At 37.2% G+C, this 20,325-nt stretch overlaps 2 protein-coding genes across 3 annotated transcripts; both read right to left on the reverse strand.

The window, feature by feature from the left end:
• Positions 1–1,809: 1,809 nt before the first annotated feature.
• On the reverse strand, positions 1,810–11,816 carry ccdc13 (coiled-coil domain containing 13). Its single transcript, XM_042497937.1, has 14 exons — positions 11,647–11,816; positions 11,357–11,505; positions 11,133–11,275; positions 10,974–11,057; positions 10,764–10,880; positions 9,715–9,819; positions 9,390–9,560; positions 9,135–9,311; positions 7,800–7,991; positions 7,620–7,720; positions 7,258–7,320; positions 6,803–6,934; positions 5,096–5,249; positions 1,810–4,688 (listed from the first exon to the last, which is right to left on the reverse strand). The coding sequence occupies exons 1-13, from the start codon at positions 11,814–11,816 to the stop codon at positions 5,135–5,137; spliced, it is 1,719 nt and encodes a 572-aa protein (XP_042353871.1). The 3' UTR covers positions 1,810–4,688; positions 5,096–5,134.
• A 4,329-nt stretch (positions 11,817–16,145) lies between these two features.
• Positions 16,146–18,608, reverse strand: higd1a (HIG1 hypoxia inducible domain family, member 1A). 2 transcript variants are annotated; one of them, XM_042498503.1, is made up of 4 exons: positions 18,494–18,608; positions 17,923–17,997; positions 17,610–17,744; positions 16,146–16,611 (listed from the first exon to the last, which is right to left on the reverse strand). In XM_042498503.1, exons 2-4 carry the CDS (start codon positions 17,990–17,992, stop codon positions 16,538–16,540), a joined length of 279 nt encoding a protein of 92 aa, XP_042354437.1. In that variant the 5' UTR covers positions 17,993–17,997; positions 18,494–18,608; the 3' UTR covers positions 16,146–16,537. The 2 variants fall into 2 exon arrangements, with proteins under 2 accessions (XP_042354437.1, XP_042354438.1); XM_042498504.1 differs by lacking the exon at positions 18,494–18,608 and adding an exon at positions 18,191–18,445.
• Positions 18,609–20,325: the final 1,717 nt, after the last annotated feature.

Consider the following 20,325-nt stretch of genomic DNA (forward strand, 5'->3'; position numbering starts at 1 on the left):
TTAACCTTGAAAGTGGATTTAAGTCCAAGTAACTCAAGTGTTTCATGTTGAGCTAAATAAAGTTCATATCACAAATCCCATTTGCTTAATTTGTCTTAAATTTATGAAGTGTTGTGCATTTAAATGTACATCCAATAACTTGACATGAGACTGCTGTCAAATCAAGTCAATTTTATCTATAAAGACCATTATCACAAATCACAATTTGCTTCAGAGGGCTTTAGGGCATACAACATCCCTCTGTCCTTAGACCCTCATATTGACAAAGGGAAAGACTCCCCCCAAAAAAAACGTATCATGGGGATAAGACTGTGAGAAAAGTTATTTTGGAATTCATGTGCCCAAGACATACATAGTTTTTCTACTTTTTACTTCACTACTCAGGAGCAGATCACTCACCACACAGTGTCGCAGAGGTCCGTTGAAACCACAGAAGGCTGCAGATGTACAGCTGCTGCGATAAGCTGCCCCAGTCACCTGCCAATGAAGACTGATGCCAGACACTTTCTGATAGGGACAGCTTGCCTACATGCTGTGACAGTGTTTTCATAAGGCAGCAACAGAGATACAGGAATGAAGACCTGGAATTTTTCCTCTCTAAAACCCTTCCCATTGAGTGACATTACTGATTAAATGTGAGGCATTTCAGGGCAGAGATCCATTCACACTGATGTCAGACTTGGGTCACTTTAAGCATCAACATCATTACTGTCATTTACCATAGTTATTTACTCTTCTGTTAGCAACATTGCTTCTAGAACCAATATTGCTTTTCTTTACAGTCTGTTGATAAAATCAAAACTCACTCATTATAATGGCAATTAAAATGTTCTGCATTGAATACAGAAGAGCATTTCTGTGTGCAACAGAGCAGGCATACAACATTTTTAATTGGCATTTTTGTCTTCAGACCACATTATTGCCGGATAATGTCAGAAAAACATGCCAGAAGTGGATGATATGCAGCACATGACTGACCACACTTCCACCTAGTGATACCATCTTACTGAATAACAAAATCACTAAAGAAGAACATACAGCATTGACATCATTGCACCAGACTATGTTTAATTGTCAAACTGCAAGTAAAGCCAAAGTTTGAAAGTGCGCAAACATATCTTCAAAAGTCTGAAATAAGAAAGCAAGAGGTACAGATCAAAATGAAGATCAAACAATCAGCTGACAGAAACTGTCTCGTCAACACATTTCTATGAAATGTGGATGACTGCAGTGAACGCCTCCACGCTGCATTTTAGATAGCATCGTCAGCAACAATTTTACTCATGCTGTGTGTAGACTTTGATCAACATTTGAAAAAAAAAAAAGATGTTTATCACTGCTTCCCCACTGTCTTAGTAAAGATAACAGCTCATTACTTTATTTCTACTTACTGTAAATGAGCACATTAGGACTCCGCTGTTTATTTTCTTTCCATTACATGTAAATGAGAGGCACCGGGAGATGAATGGACTCATAGAGGCACAAACCGTTTTCTGGCCTGAGTAAAGTTCACAGATCCCTCATATACTGATGGCTAACTTTAACCTCTGCGTTCACAGCTCCACTATTTACTTTAGTTTCTGGATGCAGTCAATGGTCTGCAGGAAGCATTGGTCCAGAACGAGGGAATACCTCTGAGGAGAAGGATGGAGAAAGGAGTCATTCAAACCTGGAATGACAAATAGGTGAGGCTGTTTACGTATGCTGTGTTTACATAAGTTTGTGTTTGGTTTGGTGGGTTATTGGGCATTTTGGAATAAATCTACACCTTTCTGCGTAATACAGCTACATAAAACAATATTAAAATTGTTTCGTGAAGAGTAATTTATTTGGAAGTGATGACACTCTTAAATGACTGAAGTCAACAAGAGTAGTCACATTAATCTATGACAACACTGGTTTTTAGCTGAAATTATACAGTAAAATAAGTATTAAACAAGCTTGATTTGAAATCCAATAGCTGGTAATATTGGCCTTATTCCTATCAACTACTACAAAATAAAAGCTTCAGATTACACGTTTGGGAAAGTATTCCACATGCTCACAAACACATTTTTATATGAAGTTGTGTTATGGCAAATTTAAAAAACAACCAAACAAAAATTTATTAAGCTAAACATTTTGCCTGGAATCAGATGCAGTTAGGGACCATGACAAGTATTTGCTCCATCAACACCCTTTCTGACGCACATTGCTACATTTGATACAAATCTGGCAGTCCTGCAGGGCATGTAGTCGTAAAGCTCATGGTATCTCATCCAGTGACACATCCCGCTCGACTACATTAAAGGGCGCCTCACCTTCTATCCAGGAGGTATTCAACACAAGCTGTTTTTTGTTACTCTGAGCATAAAGGCTTTCTTCATCACGTCCAAACTCTGATATTTTTGTCTTGTGGCACTTTCTCGCTCAGTCCAATGGGGACCTGCCAATCTCCCACAGGGTCCTGGAAGAAATAGTGCGGTATTTGAAGCAGCACACTAACTCAGCCATGGTTTTAAATTAAGCGTGATGTGGAGGGAGAGGAGAAGGAGGAGGAGAAGGAGGGGGTTTCTGCTGAAATCCTTTTGGCCGCATCGGAAGAAAATAACTCGGATGTTAGTATGAATGTTAGTATGAAAGGGCACTCCCACCAGGCTACGCACATCCACACAAATTTTGGATTAAGAAGCTAGGATCACATACGTGTGACATGCTCTGGGGAGTGTGCTGAGGACTACAGTGGGAGTTTGTGCAGCTTGAGCCCAGATTCATTTACAACCGCTATTCCCACACAGCTGGTTTTAAGTCATGAATGATTAGTGGTAATATTTAAAAGGGATATTGACGTTTTGGGGAACTTTAACTGGGGTTTTTACTATTTGGCTTGGCCTGTCACACATTTACGTACAACCCTCTAAAGCCAAAAAAATGTCTATGAAGGTCATAGCTATGCATGTAAACAATATATTCAAACATTTGGTAAATTTTCGGTTCCCCTTTCATTGATTGAATTGGATGTCTCATTTGCTTACAAAAATACTTTAAAGGTCCCGTATTGTAAAAAATCATATTTCTATTTCTTTTTTCATATAAAGCAGGTAAAGGAGCTATATAAAAACTGTGAAAGTTTTCAAATGATTAATCCACAAAGAAATCTACACAGTCTGAAATAAGAAACTGTGTCTTTAAACTAGCCGTCAGGACTTTTGTGAAGTTATGATGTCACAAATATCCTATAGAAGGAATCACAATGTTTTTCAACAATAACTTCAGAGCAGAAAACTGTTGCTTAGTTTATAAAATCATATACAGTATGAAAGCAGTCATTTTACGCTACAAAAAGGCAGTTGCTTCTCTACAGTGCCTTGATAACTATTGTGTAAGGTAAAACAGAGGAAATATTCAATTTTTTTTTAGGTTGCTAAATTATGTTTTGCTGCGACTCCATCCACAGCAGTACAATGCTCAGCTTCTGAGCCAGTAGATTTGGTTGATAAATGATGGTAGTAAAGCAACACAATTTATAAAATAAGCACAAGAGAAACATCAGGTCAGACTGCTGTGTTTAACTCTATATGTTTATATCTTACAGTTATGACTGAAAATGACAACAGAAATAAACAAGTTTGCCAAATTAACATATCTCTGCAAGTCAAAACAGTAGCCAGTTTTCTTCCAGGAGGTGACTTTTACTGTTAGCGTGACATCACGGTGATTCAGTCTATGAACTTTTTGAAACTTGTAGCATAAACATTATAAATGGGCCTTTTTTTCCTGTTGGAATGTTTTGCAGTGTATGTAAATGACATCAGCTGACAGGAAGTAAACATGGACTCAAGCTGTTGTTTAGCAATGCAAATCCAGTGAAAAGATAGATCTCCTTATAAGGATAGAAAATGCCATTATAGTGCCATTACAGTAATTTCCCCGACTGCAATAATGGTGCAGAGACACAGAGTGCCCAGATGTGAAAGACCCAGAAATGCTGACCAGGGCTGGCTTTCTCAGGAAGGGTGGTTACAAAGAGACAGGCGCTAAAACGGAGAGTTTCAGACAGAGGATGAATACAGGTATATTGAGTGAGACAGAGTGAGAAAAATAATGGGATTTTTTGAACGTTTAAGCATAGAAATATGTTCTGGTGGAAACCAAAAATAAAAGTATTAACCTGAAAATGAGTATAATATTGGACCTTTAAAAGCAGATGCTCTCTATACCTGAAGTGCACTTAACATTAACAGTGGAAGATAAATTTAATAAAATATGACAGTGGCATTTATAAAATAGCAAGCAGACAAAATCAGCATCAAACATTTCAGTAAGCAGTAGGAACATGTGTCTGATGCCATCAGGGTAAAACCTCTGCTACTCAAGTGCTTCAACGGAGGCCACCGAACGCACAAAGGAACCAACACAAACTGTCCTCTGATGATTAAAATGGAGATCCTTGTGATGTTTGTGTGGCTGAAGAGGAGAGCCTGTTTCCTGAAGGCTGCTGTTTGTCACATGTGACAGGAGAAGGTAGGGCTCAGCTGGACGTGAGGTTGAGCAGGGACCAGCCAGTTCCCCTGGTTAGTGTCTAGTCTGGGCTGTCACAGAGCCTGCAGGAAAACATGCTTGGCTTGTCTCATCACGTCACTGCAGAGCTGCAGGTCATGGTGGAGAGTGCACTTTAGCGATGCCCTCAGCGCCTCTGTTTCCTCCAGCTAAATGAACAACCAGTAGACAACATACACAAGCGACATAAGCGTCTCTGTATAGCCCAAACATGAGAGTTCGAATGAGCACTGTCCACAGGCAGTGTGTCCACTGCCACGCATCATTATTTCTGTTATCTGGTGTACATCTTATCATTGGAAAAATACAAATCTGCATCTGTCCAAGACAGTGTCTTCAAATTTAAAGTGATTTGGTGGATAGTTTATCTATGAATTTCCTGTTGCTCAGTGACTCCTGCCACCCTGCTGCTCAGGGACACAGCTTCTGAGGGACAGAGTCATGATAACCAGAAGCGAGACAGACATGGGAGATATAAATTCAGCGCATTGAAAAAAAAAGAAAAATAAATAAATAAATCTGCTTGACTTGTTTGCCACATCATGCTGTTACTGACCTTGGCATACCAGTTCTATCCTTGCTGCTTGCAGAGTCCTTACTTGGAGTCCAACTTTGTCTTCTCCAGCTGCTGCTCCAGGATCACCGTCCTGCAGTGCTCCTCCTGGTACTTCTGTTTCACCTCCAAAAACCTCTGGGTCATCTCTTTTTCTCTGAAAGATCAAGGTGTCTGATATTTAGAAATACAATTTAAAAAATATTGCTACTGCTCTGGATGCTGACAGTAGAGATGGAATGATGCAACAAGGATGGACAAATAAATGAACAGATAGATTTACTTACTTATTTAAAGTTGATTAAGTAACACTATAGCTTTTCTAATCCTTAAATCATGACAGGATTTTCAGATTTAGCAATGTATTGTGATTCTAGTGAAGGATGAAAATTACTTTGTCCTCTACTAGAATTTTAGAAAAACTGGACAATATTCATATGCTGATGGAGCCTGAAGGCTGTCAAAGAAACAGGTCAATTTGTTGTGTCATTAAAAAGCTCAGTCAAGGTTTTAATTGAATACATAAATAAAGCTGATTCCAAGACCAAGCAATAAGAGGTGGTCATGAAATAGGCACATACAATGGACTACAAATATATCGAATATTTTAGTTGTAAAACATTGTGGCATTTTAGTCACACTTTATTATAAAAGTTCATTTGATATCTGTGATGCACAAAAACATCAAAATTGCTAAATTAAAATACATGAAATGAAAAAAAAATTCTCAAAGGTTCAGAGTTCCTCATGTGAATCATTAAAGGGACCTTCAAATAAACACCACAATTAAACTCTGCATATGGACACTGCCACCTCTGGAACTCGTATGCATGTTATGTTTTTGTTGTGGCCGTCTCTCACAAGCAACTAACAATACTGACATTTTAGTTCTTAAAGGGGAACGCCACCTAAATTAAAAATTTCAGTATGTTATCGCCATATAGTAAATTTCAATTGATATTTGGGAACATGAGCAACTTTCTCTCAAATCCAATATCCAGAGGAGTAATTCTCAAACTTGTGATGTCACAGGGTATAAATTTGGAGCTGCTCCATAGACAATTAATTGGGGCATGATTTGTGGACCCACAAAACGTTTATTTTCTTTTTTTACACCCAAATGAGTTTTATCTACTGTAGTGTTCTCAGTTCAGAAACAAGAAACATTTCCATATACTCAGAACATTCCCACAGGTGCTCTCAGTGTCATCTAGGACATCTTTCACCATTCATTATCAAAAGCACAGCTCCAGACTTTATACATCACAAATTTGACCACTTTAACTGTGGAGAGGATTGCTTGTTAATATTTTTGGAATGTCTTAGAAAAAGGTATGATGTGAATTTTGAAAATGGGCATATAGTTCCCATTCAAGATAGACAATAGCATCAAATGTTTTTCACAGAAAATATTTGTTAATGAGACAATAGCCAGCTGTAGTGCTGTTTGCTCATATACTAATCTCAGATTTCATCATCTGTAAGCAAGGTAACAAAGAGTTCTTGCTTTTGAAGACCATATATGGTGAGTATTATGGTGAGAATATTAACTTGTTTTGTCAAGATATTTTGCTTGAATCAATAGAAACTGTTTCAAAGCAACACATGAATCAATGTATGAAATCATGATGTGAATTTCAACAAAATCCATGTACCACTGACATTCAAAAATTAAACGCAATATATTGGAGAAAAAAATGTGTTAATTACTTTGTCTGTAAGGCGTTAACCAGCTCAAGGAGTCGGTTCTTCTCCACACAAATGTTTTTATATTCGTCACACTGGGTCATCAGTGCGCTCACATCAGCTGAACATTGTGGACATCTTGAAGAACTTGGACCCCTGAGAAAAAAATTACACATCAATTTTGCTGCACTGTAAAAAGAAACTTGTTGTTTTCGCTTTAAAAGTTGGTGTCTGGGCTTCCTTAAATTTTTAAGTTGACTGAATTTGAGATGACAACTTGAATCATTACAAAATTACCTCAACTTGACTTCTTAAATTCAGTCAACTTAAAATTTTCAGACAGCCTGGACACTAACTTTCTTTCAGTTAAAGTAAAAAGTTTATTTTTAGTGAGTTAATTCATTTCATAGTGGTACATGAATAGATGTGTAACAATGTTTAAGGAAAGGCATAAATAGAGTAGCTTTATGTCCACTTACTTGAATTCTATACTACTTCCTACAGCGGGCAACACCAGTTTATGTCCAAATTTGGAAACTAATCTGGAAAAAAGGTGACACACAGTTGTATTAAAAGAAATCCCTCTGTGGCAAAGCTGTTAGGCATCAAACAAAATCAATAATCTGAGTACAGAAAGTCCTTCATTAGCCAGAGTGAATTATTAACCCTTGTTTTGCCAGACAAGATGTCCGAAAACCCAGTGTAAGAGACAGAAGAGGAGAATACTTAAACATATGAACTGATAGCCATAATGACCCTCTGTGACTAATTTCATTAAAGTGATATTATGTATTCATACTCCAGTGATAATTTTAGCATGATTATCATTTAGAAAACATACCCTGAGATAGTTATTCTGTTGTTAATGTCTCCCTCTTCAGGGGGACATACTGAACTGCAAATTGTTGTCTTGAGGCTGGACTGTCTTTCCACATCCTCTTCCTGTAAGTCAAATACAACATTATTTTTGCTAAGGTGAGTTTGTATGTCATTTTTTTGATTTTCTGTGACTTTTATATACCTTGACAGAGAGCTGCTGGATGTCCTCCTCCAGTTTTTTGATCCTGGCGTCTCTCTCAGCAAGTCTCTGGATAAGAGCATTGTGCTCTGAGGGCTCACTGCTCAGCTGTTGTCTCGGGCTCCTCCTGGTCTCCTGCACATTCTGCTGTTGGCTGAGCCTTCTCAGCACCTCCTGCATCTGAGACTGCTGCTTCTGCCAGAGATACAAGGGCCATTTAATGCTGAGGACTATGTATGGGCTTATCTGAGGGTGTAGCACCACATTCTGGGCCTTATGTATAAGCAGTGTCTGTAGGCCCCTTGCCATTTCTATCTTCCATGTCTCTCTCATACACCTTTAGATTTGTTTTTACAAAGTCAGTTTGCTTTCTTTCACTTTCCTTTCTTTCCTGTTCTCCCTGTCACGGAGAAAGACTTGACAGTTTACGTTAGTGCTCCAGCAGCAAAAGCAGTCACTCATTCAACTAAACTATTTTGTGCCTTTAAGGGGTTAGAGGGCCTCAAAGAGCTACCACTATTTCTTACACAAAGTTGAGTCCATCAAAAGATTTATTCAACCAATTTAGTTATGGCACTTATTTATCAAAAAAACCAACAACAACAAGCTTTTTATTCCAGGCTTTTTAACACCCCCCTCCCATTGGGGCCTTGGGTAATCAGTCCTGCTTTTACCTTTTAACCCCACTACGACGAACTGAACTTATCAGAGAAGATCCTTGTTTCTAAATTGTGTGGCTTATTTTAACTCCTTTAAAACCCAAAGAAATCGGCTTGATTTGTTTCAAAAACATGGGAAGAAGTCAATAAATAAATGCTAATTAAAAGGAAAGTAAAAACAAACATAAATTTGTAACATAAATGTACATATGTAATTATGATAATTAAAAATACAGTTGTTGTTTTTTTAAATTGCTAAATCTACAGATTTTTTGCAATTGGTGGATCATTTCTTACCTAGTTGCTCATTGCCTTTCTGCCTTGTTTTTAAAAGAAATTGCACCAATTTGCTAATGCTTCAAAGATTCAAATACTTGTGAAAAGCATCTGAAAGCAGCACAAGAAAAGTAATGTAGTTCCAGGTTTCAAAAGGTTAACTTGTAAATATGATGTGAAATACCTGATTAATTATTGTTGTCTGGTCTGTGTAACAAGAACTGAATTGTGTAGTTAATAAACCTTAACATTTGAAAAACATTTCATGCCTGTCATGGAGCATTTGCTCCCAAACCACAAATTACCAGATTAAATCATATTACGCGCTCAACATTGTTAAACTCACAAACAGAGCAACAGGAAATACATTCCTGTTACATAAAAGCCTTATCTAATGCCTTACCAGCAGAGCATCCACAAGCTCATCGTCATGTTTACCCTTCTCGAGGAGAGTGGAGATGTGGGTCTTCAGAGACTTAATTTCAGCAGACAGGGATTTGTTCCTGGCTTTAGAGGCTTCCAACTTCTTCTTTACGTCCTCGTGGTCTTTCAGGAGGGCCTCATAGTCCACTGAGATCCTCTGGGCAGTTGTGAAAGGAAAGCAAGACCTCATCAACAAATTCAGATTTTAAATAATTAACAGTTATTATATACACACCTCGAACGCCTCCCTCTTCTCCTTCTCGATGGTGCGGATGTAGCTGAAGTTCCTCTCTTGAGGAGGGGTTTTCTGAAGGACCCCCACGCCCAGAAACTCTTCCTCTGCACTAAGGACACTTGGCTGTCTTCGCTGAGTTGACTGGTTCAGCTGCTGTTCAAGGTCACGCACCTATTGTACAGTACCCAGATTTGTTAACGTTGAATTCAGGTTTCTTTTATATGTTTATTATCTTATACACTTTGCAAAACACTTCATTAAATCTGTAAAGAACTTGATAACTTTAATTCAAGAAGGACATTAAAATGATCATGTTTTAGCTTACCCTTGTCTGAAGAGCCAATATCTGCTGAGAGCGACCTCTAAAGCTCCCGGGACAGCTTAGTAATTGCTGGAAGTTGACCTCCTCTCCAACCTCACTGATCAAAACCTACAGCTCATATTTTGTAATACAGAAGGCACTGATCATTAATCATATAAATGTTTGATATTCAGCCTAAGCAGTGAGACTTAAAGGGATACTTAACCCCCAATAAGACCATTTCTATATCAATTACTCACCCTTACTTCTTACTTACTTCTGGAAGAACATTTTTGTTTTTCTTGCATGCCTCCAGTAAATGAAGAATCCAAAAACTGAGAGTAGTTTTGATGAACTGAAGTGAATGGGGTCCAAACATTTGTTTACAAACTCTCACACAACTTATGCAGTATAATACAAATCTCATTTATTCAGTCGTATGCTCAGCACTTCCCAAAACACAAAGTATTTTTGATCATACAAATATTAGCTATAAACAGTGCAGACATGCTACTTGTTTGTGCCTGAGACTGTTTATGTGGATTCAAAATGTGAATGTGTTTGGGAAGTACACATCAAACTAGTCGTGTATATATATTGCATGAGTTGTGTGAGCGTTTGAAAAGTTCTGTTGTGGTTGTTAAACACAACCCCCCTGCCTTTAATTCATCAAGAATTTTCTCTTTGTTTTTTTTTTGCTTACGTGGAGACATGAATTGAATTGAAATTTATTTTGAACATGTAAAAATGTTAAGAACGAACATGTAAATATACACAAACATACAGGCATGTCAAAAAAGAAGTGGGAAAAACTTATTAAATCCCACCCCTTCTCCATCAGCCTTTGAGAAATAATTGATTTGCTTCCATTTTTAAATAATTAAATTTTTTTAACTATATATAACTTCATATAAAGTATAAACTATACAGACCATATATAACTACATGTATGCAAGAAATGCATGGAAAAATATATGCAAGAAAACAAAAGTTGCTTCTGGATTTCATCATAAAGCAGAGTGAGTTAGTGTCAGACAAATGGTCACTTAAGGACCAGGAAAAAAAGATACTACCTTCTGAGCTACTTTCAACTCCTGTTTGACAGACTGAACCTGGTTGCGATACTCCGTCACTTTCAGCTGTGCCGCAGCTAATTTTTCCTGCAGAGATTTCACCACTGGATTTTCCTGCTTTTGTGAACACATGATACACGATTCAGACTGAGTAGTTATCACAAAAGTGAGGAAGACATTAAAAATATCCTCTTTCACATCAATAGTTACCTCACAGTCTTCGGATGACCTCTTATCCTGTGACTTTGTATCAACCTTTTGCCCAGGTGGAGAGTGCACCAAAGCTGCTTGCAGCTATAGAAAGGAGAATACACTTATTTATTAATTCATTTATTTCCTCAAAATAAATCAGAATCCAAACTCTGTTACCTCTTTCTCAAGCTCTTTGTTTCTGTTGCTGTTTTGCTTGGATTTAATCTTTTCTCGCTCAATTTCAGCAGTTAGCTCTCTGTTCCTCTTAGATAGCTCTACAATCTTGGTGGCTGCGACATCCCCTGCCAAACCTGATGTACCTAAGTGGATGAGTGGATAAGTCACATGGAAGCTGTGTTGCCTTTATGAAATTACTGCGGTGCAAAGTTACGGTATTATACCTGCTAAAACCAGTCGTTCTTCTTCTCTTCTCTTCTTCAGGTGTTTAATTTCAAAATCCTTCTCACTGAGAAGTTTGAAAAGCCGACCATTTTCGTCCTTAAGCTCCCTCAGCTGGTCCAGCATATTTTGATTTTCATTCTGTAACAGTCTACAGCGGGTATAAAACATGATTTTTCACATTCAGGTGATGACTGTTCCCAATGTAGAATCTATAATGTGTGCTTATTAATGGTATCAAAATAATTTAAGCTTGAGGGAAAACATTTATTTAAGCCTTTGAAGGACTCACCTGGGTTCGACATCGTCTTCCTGACTACCTTGCTTAAACAGATCCAAATCATCTTGGGTAACACTGACATTGACGTATTTCTCCTTTTTTCTATCAAGTTTTCTTTTCTCCTGCTGTTTTTGTAGCGCTTGGAACTGAAGCCGCAAGTCATTCAGTTCGTCATTCTCCATGATCTATGATTTATAGCATAAGGAGAGAAGAATCAATTTATAAGAATGGAAAATGACAAAGGGAATCAATATTTTGACTATGGGATTTTGGATATACTAATATCATAGACACTTAGACAAGGACATTTCTCTGGATTTGAAGGCTACAGTACAGTTAAGCTGTACAGTTTTTATCACTTATTTGTTTTAGCTGAAGGGACGGTTCATTATTTATTAGGGGCGAGAGGTGGTGCAGAGGCATGTAAAATATTTTTTACCCACTGATTAGCAACATATTTTTTTTTCAGCTTAGGGAAGACACATATAACTTTAAATGGTTGTATTTTAAATATCATCTAAACCCCAAAACTGCCCGTTGGTTTTGAAGATGGTTTGAGAAAAAGAAAAAACAAACAAAATAAAAAAATAACTCATAAATAACTCAGTTACACCCTTTTTCAGATAAATAGAGAACAGTCCCTAATCATTACCTTCACCCAAATGTCAGTGTTAGCTCCATAGTTATTTAATTTTCTCCGAACAGACCAAATAGACCTAAATGCTCCAAATTTTGGATATTCCTAATAGGTCCTTCCCTTTAAAGCTCATGGAGATGGCATTGCGTTAAGTACCAACTTCTCGTTGTGAGTCCAATACCGTCAGGCATAAGGTTAGTCTATAAATAATGACTCCACTGACCTAAATTTGGCATCATGGACCTAAACTGACTGATATTTGCATGATAACGTGAGGAGCCTTTAGCGAAAGGTAACGTTGATGTTTATGATACTTTACTTTTAACAGCTTTGCTATCACTAACTGTAATTCTAGTCGTCCAACTTCTCACTGAATAGTAGACCAAGCAAGTAAACGTAGCTCACCTGTCGTTTATCCAAGTACCGCACTTGTAAACAAATTACAGGCTGTCGGGGTCATTTTGTACTGGAGGTGAATAAACTGTTAGCTTCCTCACTGACTGCGACGCTGCTGTATCCATAGCAACGTCACTTCAGAGACTTGCAACAAGATCTCGCGAGAGCAAGAATGTAGTCATGGAGCCAAGAGTACCTGCAATGTACCTGCAACCGTCAGTTCACAGGTATGCAACTCTAACGTTTTTTGTCCGTTTTTCAAGAGCCAGTCAACAACATACAGCACACAACAAGAGTAAGACCGGGGGATTTGCTGTCTATCGTTTGCTAATTTGAAAAATAGTGTTAGAAAATTAAATGAGGCGGGAAACGAGGAGAAAAGTTAGCTAACAGTTAACAGCATCAGGTGCAACAGCTCTTTACTGACTGAAGAAGTTTTCCAAGCTAACGTTAAACTGAGTGTTTTCAAGCTTTTCGTATGTGCAGGTAGATTTGGTTTTACTGTAATGTTAGTACTTTTGAATATCTTTACGGTGAGCAACAGTTCAAAAGGTAAAAAAAAACAAACGTTTTTTGTCGCATGAATTTCAGCGAAGGAGATATTTGTTTAAACGTCACCTCATGTCAAAAAAGTGTATGTGGTTCCCAACCTTTTCTTTAAGAGACCTCCTTTCTAACATTTAAGTTTTTTTGCCATAATTAAAACCATCAGGTAAATTATAACAGCGTGTGTAAAGCAATCTGATTGCTACAACTATGTATGAAGAGTATAAATAACATCATCAATATAAAAAAAAAACCCACACAGACACAGACACACACACACACACACACATATTTTTTTAAGAATACATGGATACATTCATATAGATGAAGTGGATTCAGTCAGAGGATTTGGAGAAAAACTTGATTTCACAAAAGCTTGACAGTTTTTTTTTTTTTTAATAAACTGAGTGATTTTAGAAAGAGACTTCAATTCCTGGAAGAATGATGAAAAATGTAGAAGCTGACTCATGTAATTTCTGTCTGTGAATAAAAAAACATCATATAGAATATATATATATACAAGTGCTATCCCTTAGGTTAAAAGCATATACTGAAGATATGGTTTCAAAGAACTGAGATTACAGGTCTGTCTAAAATATTTTCTATCGTTAAAGAAACTGACAACTGCTGACTAAGTGATGGATTTTATGGATGTTTCATATAATATTCTATACATCACAAAAAACTACAGAACAACAGACAAACTGCACAATTAACTCAAATAGTGAACTGTAGTAATTCTCTGTAAAATAAGCAATTTGGAACAATTTTGAACAGATTATTTCCTGTTAATATTAATGTACAAGAGATGAGTTTTCCTGTTTTTTGCACCTTTTAAAAAAAAAAAAGTGTATAAATAAATAAGTGTTCTGTCCAAGTTTGTATCTTTGTAAATAATAATCCAAACTTTAAAAATATTAGTTTCTTTTCATTTTCTTCACAGGAATGAATAAAATGCTGAAATAAAGGACAACTGTATATATATATATATTATATATTATTTATATATTATATATATATATATATCTTTTTTAAAGTTGTCTTTCACCCTTTAAAATCTAGATGGCCTCCTCACCCCCTGAGAAGCTTTGGCAACTCCTCGTGGGAACCTGGAGCCCCAGGTTGGAAACCAGTGTCCGACGTGACCACGAGAGGGCAATGTACTCCATGAAGCAGCCTTTGTCAAACTGCCAAAGGTAAATAGACTCGGAGGGGGGTTTTCAGTCTCAACCATGTCATGCCAAACACACAATAGCACATTTATTTTTTATAGTTAGGCTGACAGATATTGGCTGTAGCTATATCCTATTTAAAATATCCACCCATATATATTCTTAGATACTGAAAAGTCAAATATTTTTTCTCATTTGATAGTGAATCCTGTGAAAGATTTTCAACTATCATCCATCGACCCAGATCTGGAGGTAAGGAAAAACGCTGAGGATGCTGAATAGATTATGTTACAATGAATGAGGAGTGATAAAAAGCCCCATGATTGGCATAGTCATGCTTACACACACCATCCTCAGGTGTTATTGTGAAACACTACACAGGTGACATCTGTGCTCTCCGCTTGCATTTTGATATAGGTAGGCTACACAGTGAAACCTGATAAAAAAGTAAATGGCGTCACGGCACTCACAGTCCAAAGTCATGGTGACACAGCATTTTAGAGCATCTGGCCTTGTTAAATGGATGTCATCCATTTCCTGTTGAAATAGGATCTTTGGGTGGGACACTACAGTATTTCAAAACATTGCTGAGATATCAGTGAGGGGAAGCAAATCAGTTTTATATGATGGGAGAGACAGGTTAATGTTCAAAAATGTGTACTGGTTTTATTGTTTTAATTTTTAGGACATCAACTGATGCACAGTAAAGTGAGCACTTGGAACATACAACAGTTTTCAATTTGCATCTAGTAAGAAAGTTTGACCAACCATATAAGACAAAGTTGAGAATGACCTTTGATAAACCTCACTAAAACAAATGCGGTCTTCAGTAAATCGTACCATCGTGAATGTTTTAATGTTCATCTTTTGATGCAGTGGTGTTTGAAACTGTTGGGGCTGTTTTGGAGGTTGTAGGTTGTGGTGCTTTTGAACTGTATTGTGTTATAACACAGACTCACTGCTTACTATTGTATTGAATGTATTTATTTTAGTTAGATATGTAGGATAAGCTACAACAGTAAAAGAAAAAAATCAGTTCAATTTGGAGAGTTTTCAAAACATACACAACAGAATTTCAGAATTATGAGACTCTTCATTTTTATTTCCAGAACAAAATCAAAGAAAACTTTAAATTTAACATGCACTGTATTTGAGCACAAGATTCAAAACTGAATTTTGTAAATAACTAAACAAGGCATCTATTTTAGCACATCACAAGGCAGGATAAATGATGATGTTAACTGCACAGTCTGTGGGTGAACCTTAGTAAGTTATGCGTCTCATGAAGACTTGTGAAGATTTTGTAATGAAACATTGGACCCCTGTGTACCGCAACATAATGATAAAAATATGAAGGAAACACTTGCCTTTTACAGTCTATGTGTATATGGGCTATTGACATTTTATTTCGATAAGAGACCTTTATGGTTTTGTTTCATGGCTTTAGTTCTTTTCCAATTTCCACTTGATTACTTTATATATTTGTTTTTGGTGATAATCTGATCAGTGGTGAGTCACAAACCATTCGTATCCTTGTTGTTTAAACAATGTGAAAGCACTGGCCTTATCTTGTAGATCACATGTTGTCAAAGCCTGCCCTAACATATCCCTAATGCATTGGGATACCCTTTTTTTAAAAAGGTGGGCTAAGGTGCAATTTTTTTTTATTTGGCAAAAATCCTTACATCAGTACATAAAATAATATAGCAGGAGTGAGACAATAAAATAAACACAACAAAAAAACATCTGACTACCTGCCAGTGGTGGTTATTTTAAAATCTTAGCCTAGTCAAATTTTTTATATTCACTCACACATACCCTTAAAATAAAGGCGACCAAACTCAATTTGTCATGTCACCTGTTCACACAGATTTCAAACCAGCTACTGAACACAGAGAGTAACTAACCAGTGTTAAAACAGCTGAGATCAGTATACCTCCTTCTCAATACAGAAGTGATAGCTAGAGCCTCTGGTATGCTACTTAAAGGATACAAAGTATTAACCAATAACTTAAACCTATTTACAGTGTAGGTGAGTTACTGAAGGGAAGTGTGCATACAAAAATTATGACACATTTGTAAAAATAAACTTTCTACACACCTTAATATGAGGTAATATTAAGGGACATAAAACGTCAGTGAGAGTCCATGTTCACTTGTGTTGCACTGCTTTCTGTTCTTCTCTGGGTTTTACAATGTACTCTCTGTACATGGAATACAGGACCCCTAAAAACAAGGAAACAGAAAGACATTTTACACATGACCCTTACATCTATGTAAAATAATTTATTATTGACAAGTAATAATCACCATGATGTAAAAAGCCAAAATCCAGACCTTTATATGGACAACTGTTTTAGTCCAAACTACTCATGTTTTCTGTGATTACTGTAGCCCTTTTTTAACAGAGATTGTGCTATAGGGGCCACAACAAAGTCCCTTTTTTTTAAGCTGCCTTTGCATTTTTACACAGAAACAAACCACAGCGGCATCATGCCACTCTCATATGTCATTTTAGAAAGCATGCCAACAAGATAGGCGTGGCAGACGTGACATTTTACACAACAGCGTCAGTCTCTGGTGTGACTTGTAACATACATGTCGGCAGCACATTCTGAACAATAACCACGATAACAACCAGTTACTGTCCCTGTTATATGGTGGCCTCTGCTCCGTACCCTCTCCTGGACCTCACTGTTTTCCCAATTTGCAGACCTTGACGGCCTCTGTGCTTCTTCTTTGAGTTAGCTGCTAATTGCTATAAACTGCTTTTTAAATCTCCCACGGTGGGTCACATGCATGACACACCATCAAAACACCTGACCTGTCCTGTCTAAAATCCCGTCCTGCCAACTGTCCCTTTTAAATAGACCCCGATCAGGGCTGTTACTAGCTCCCCTGCTGGTTCAAAGACAAAAAGACTCTGCCCCGCCATTCTGCAATTGTACCCTTTTTACAAAACAGTGAGGCAGCATAATGGCACGATAATGCCGCCTTGAACAGGCAGAGGGTCTATTATCAGTACTGTTGTTGTCTGTTTTTTTCTTTAATTTGTAACATAAATGTTCTTTAAAAAATGATTTAAAAGAGTTTAAGTCAAAACCAATTGTAACAACCAGGATTCAATAAACATCCCCCATAAAAAAAGAACTATGGTTATGAGAAAACTAAAACACTGAGACAACGATCTTGTCAGAAACACATATATGATCCAAGCTAAGTACCTAGAGTCATGGCTCCAACCACAAAGCCTTGGGCAGCTACACGCATGTGGATCAGGTGAACTGACATTTTGGTGTCTCCCCGACTTTTCATCTTCATAAGTCTGTACCCGACGATGGCAAAGAACCCAGCCATTCCTGTAAGGAGCCAAAACACAGATCAAATTTACACAGAAGACTCACTAAAACCAAGTCAGAGTCTGACAACTTTAAGAACAAAAAAGTATTAAAAGTGGAGAACACTAAGCAGCATACTTTAGTGTTAGCTAAATTTAACTGTACATTATATAACAATTTGGGCACCAGATGTACTCACCCACTGGGACAAATGGATTCTCCTTTGCTTTTCGCATGAACTTGGACTCATTCTCTTCATAAGCAGACATCTTGACTAAAATGAAAAGAAAAACAAGAAAAGTATTAATGCAACTCGGATGTTATTCGTATCATATAGCATGCTAGCTCAGTATAAGGGGTCCATTCATTGTTAGATCCACGTGAAATCCTCACTTTAAACCCAAATTACAGTCGTAAATAAGCTTGTTTTAACCCACATAATAAAAACCCCCAGATTAAATTCGTACCCAAAGCTGGTTGATAACTCGCTGTTGAGATCTGATGTTAATACCACATGAACTGCTCAGAGGTTACACATGAAGGGCACATCCTTTTATAGGCCTAAATAGCTCGACCCATTCCGCATATTGTAAGACACTTAAACTATTGTGCAATACTAAGTTATATTCTTTCGAAGTAGATTACATTTTAATCAAAGGCCACATAACCGAAACACCCCAGATAATAAAATAAAACAATCAAGCGAGGACTACAGTGTTGACATTAGATAAAACCATCATTACGCCACTGTGGGCTGGACTGACTCTTACCTGTTTAAGGTGTGTGTTGCAATTTGGATCGCCAATAAAGAAATAACCCAAAGAGGTTTTAGGAGTTCTCAGAGCCTCAGATCACACGCAGTATGAAGGAAGTAGTGAGCCGGCTACGTGATGTAACAATGATCGCACGCACGTCTGACGTCAGTAGTGTCATGAGTATGTTGTGGTCAAGTCCCAGAAGAAAATGGTAAAATACAGTTGCCCTTTGGAAATGCTTTGAAATCTTAACCCCAGGCCAAGTTCTGTATGTATTGCGATTCTGTTTTTAAAGAGTATCCTATGCAATGTATCCTATATTCAAAAAAATGAGCTTGTCAGTATTGGATCTTAAGTAACATTTTCTCTTGCTTCTGAGTCCTAAGCTGCTGAATTGTGTGACCTTTCCAGGATGGAGTGATTTAAGACTTGTCTTATTTGATCTGATCTGAAAATAAAAAAAGAAATATCTACATTTGAACAGGCTTATGCTTATAAAAGCCGCGCAGCTTGGGTGCTTTGAGGTGGGTCTGTTTGTTGAATGTCATTTTAGCACGAAGCTGAATAGCTCAGTTATGAATTGTTGGTGGCAACGGACGGCTGTGCATTATGCAGGGCAAACATAACATAATGCTACCCTAGCCAGCATATACTGTTAAGATTACATTGCAACAGTTGGATGGTTGTAGTAAGTCCGATGTGTCGTGAACGCAGCATCAGTTGTACAATCCCTTTGCGAAGTCAAAGAGTGAAACGACAGCTGTAAGAGATAGTACGACCGGCCCGATGGGCGTGTAGTCTGTTTCGCAATGAAACAAAGAAACAGGTCATTCATAACGTCAGCTGACCATATGACATTTTTGCTGTTATTGTCATATTTCATTTAATCTCGGAGTAACTTGAGACACCACGTCGGTGGTTAGAAACCACGCTGAGCTACGCTTTTGTATGAGCTCTCCTCACACTGTTCTGTGCCATAACAGTATTTAACGAACGGTGTTAGGTGGAAGTGAATGCTCTTGCCTCACGTGTTGATCTCTGGGATGATGTAACACTGGGCTCATGCCATGGGGGCTCGTGTTTGCACGTTTCTGCAACGTGCTGCATCCGGTTTTGAATATTGTAACTTAAAAGATTGCAATATTTCTAATAATAGTTTGAGTGTTTGGTCCACATTTTTAGGTTTTGACCCAGTTTTAAATTGCTTTGACTAATACATTTTATATTATTTTTATTGTAATAATAGCATGTAACTGTAATAATAATAATAATAATAATAATAATAAAAATAATAATAATTTACAATCAAGGTCATATCCATTGACAGAAATAATTTTAGCACCAGTCAGTTTATGGTAACATAATTGTCTACACACACTTAATAACAGTATATGATAAAATTTCTGTATAGAAATAGTCACATAAACCACCTTAGTGACATACTACAGTACTTAATGTGTTGATGTTTTTTCATTGGGTGTTGTTATTGGTGTTATTATAATTGTCTATTTACTTATCTGATAATTGCTGTGTCACAGGCAATGCATTTCGAAAGGACTAACTAATAAATATCTGTCTATCTAAAGATTTGTTTAAACTTAGAAATACTTGCTAGTTTAATTACTGTCATAATACATTATGCATGATTTTTAGTTGTACCTGCAAATTGTTGTAAGCCTGAGGTGACTATGAAAACCTATGTGGTCATCTGACAACTAATGTTAAGATTTTGTAAAGCTAAAGCAGTAGATTAAATTTTTGGTATCTTAACAGAAACCTGCCATGTTTTTGAGAAAGGTTCTGTGTCCACCAGCTTTGAAGCACTAATGACATGGCATTTTCTTTAT

This window comes from Plectropomus leopardus, chromosome 12 (genome assembly GCF_008729295.1).
Source record: "Plectropomus leopardus isolate mb chromosome 12, YSFRI_Pleo_2.0, whole genome shotgun sequence".
In the NCBI taxonomy this organism is placed as follows: domain Eukaryota; kingdom Metazoa; phylum Chordata; class Actinopteri; order Perciformes; family Serranidae; genus Plectropomus; species Plectropomus leopardus.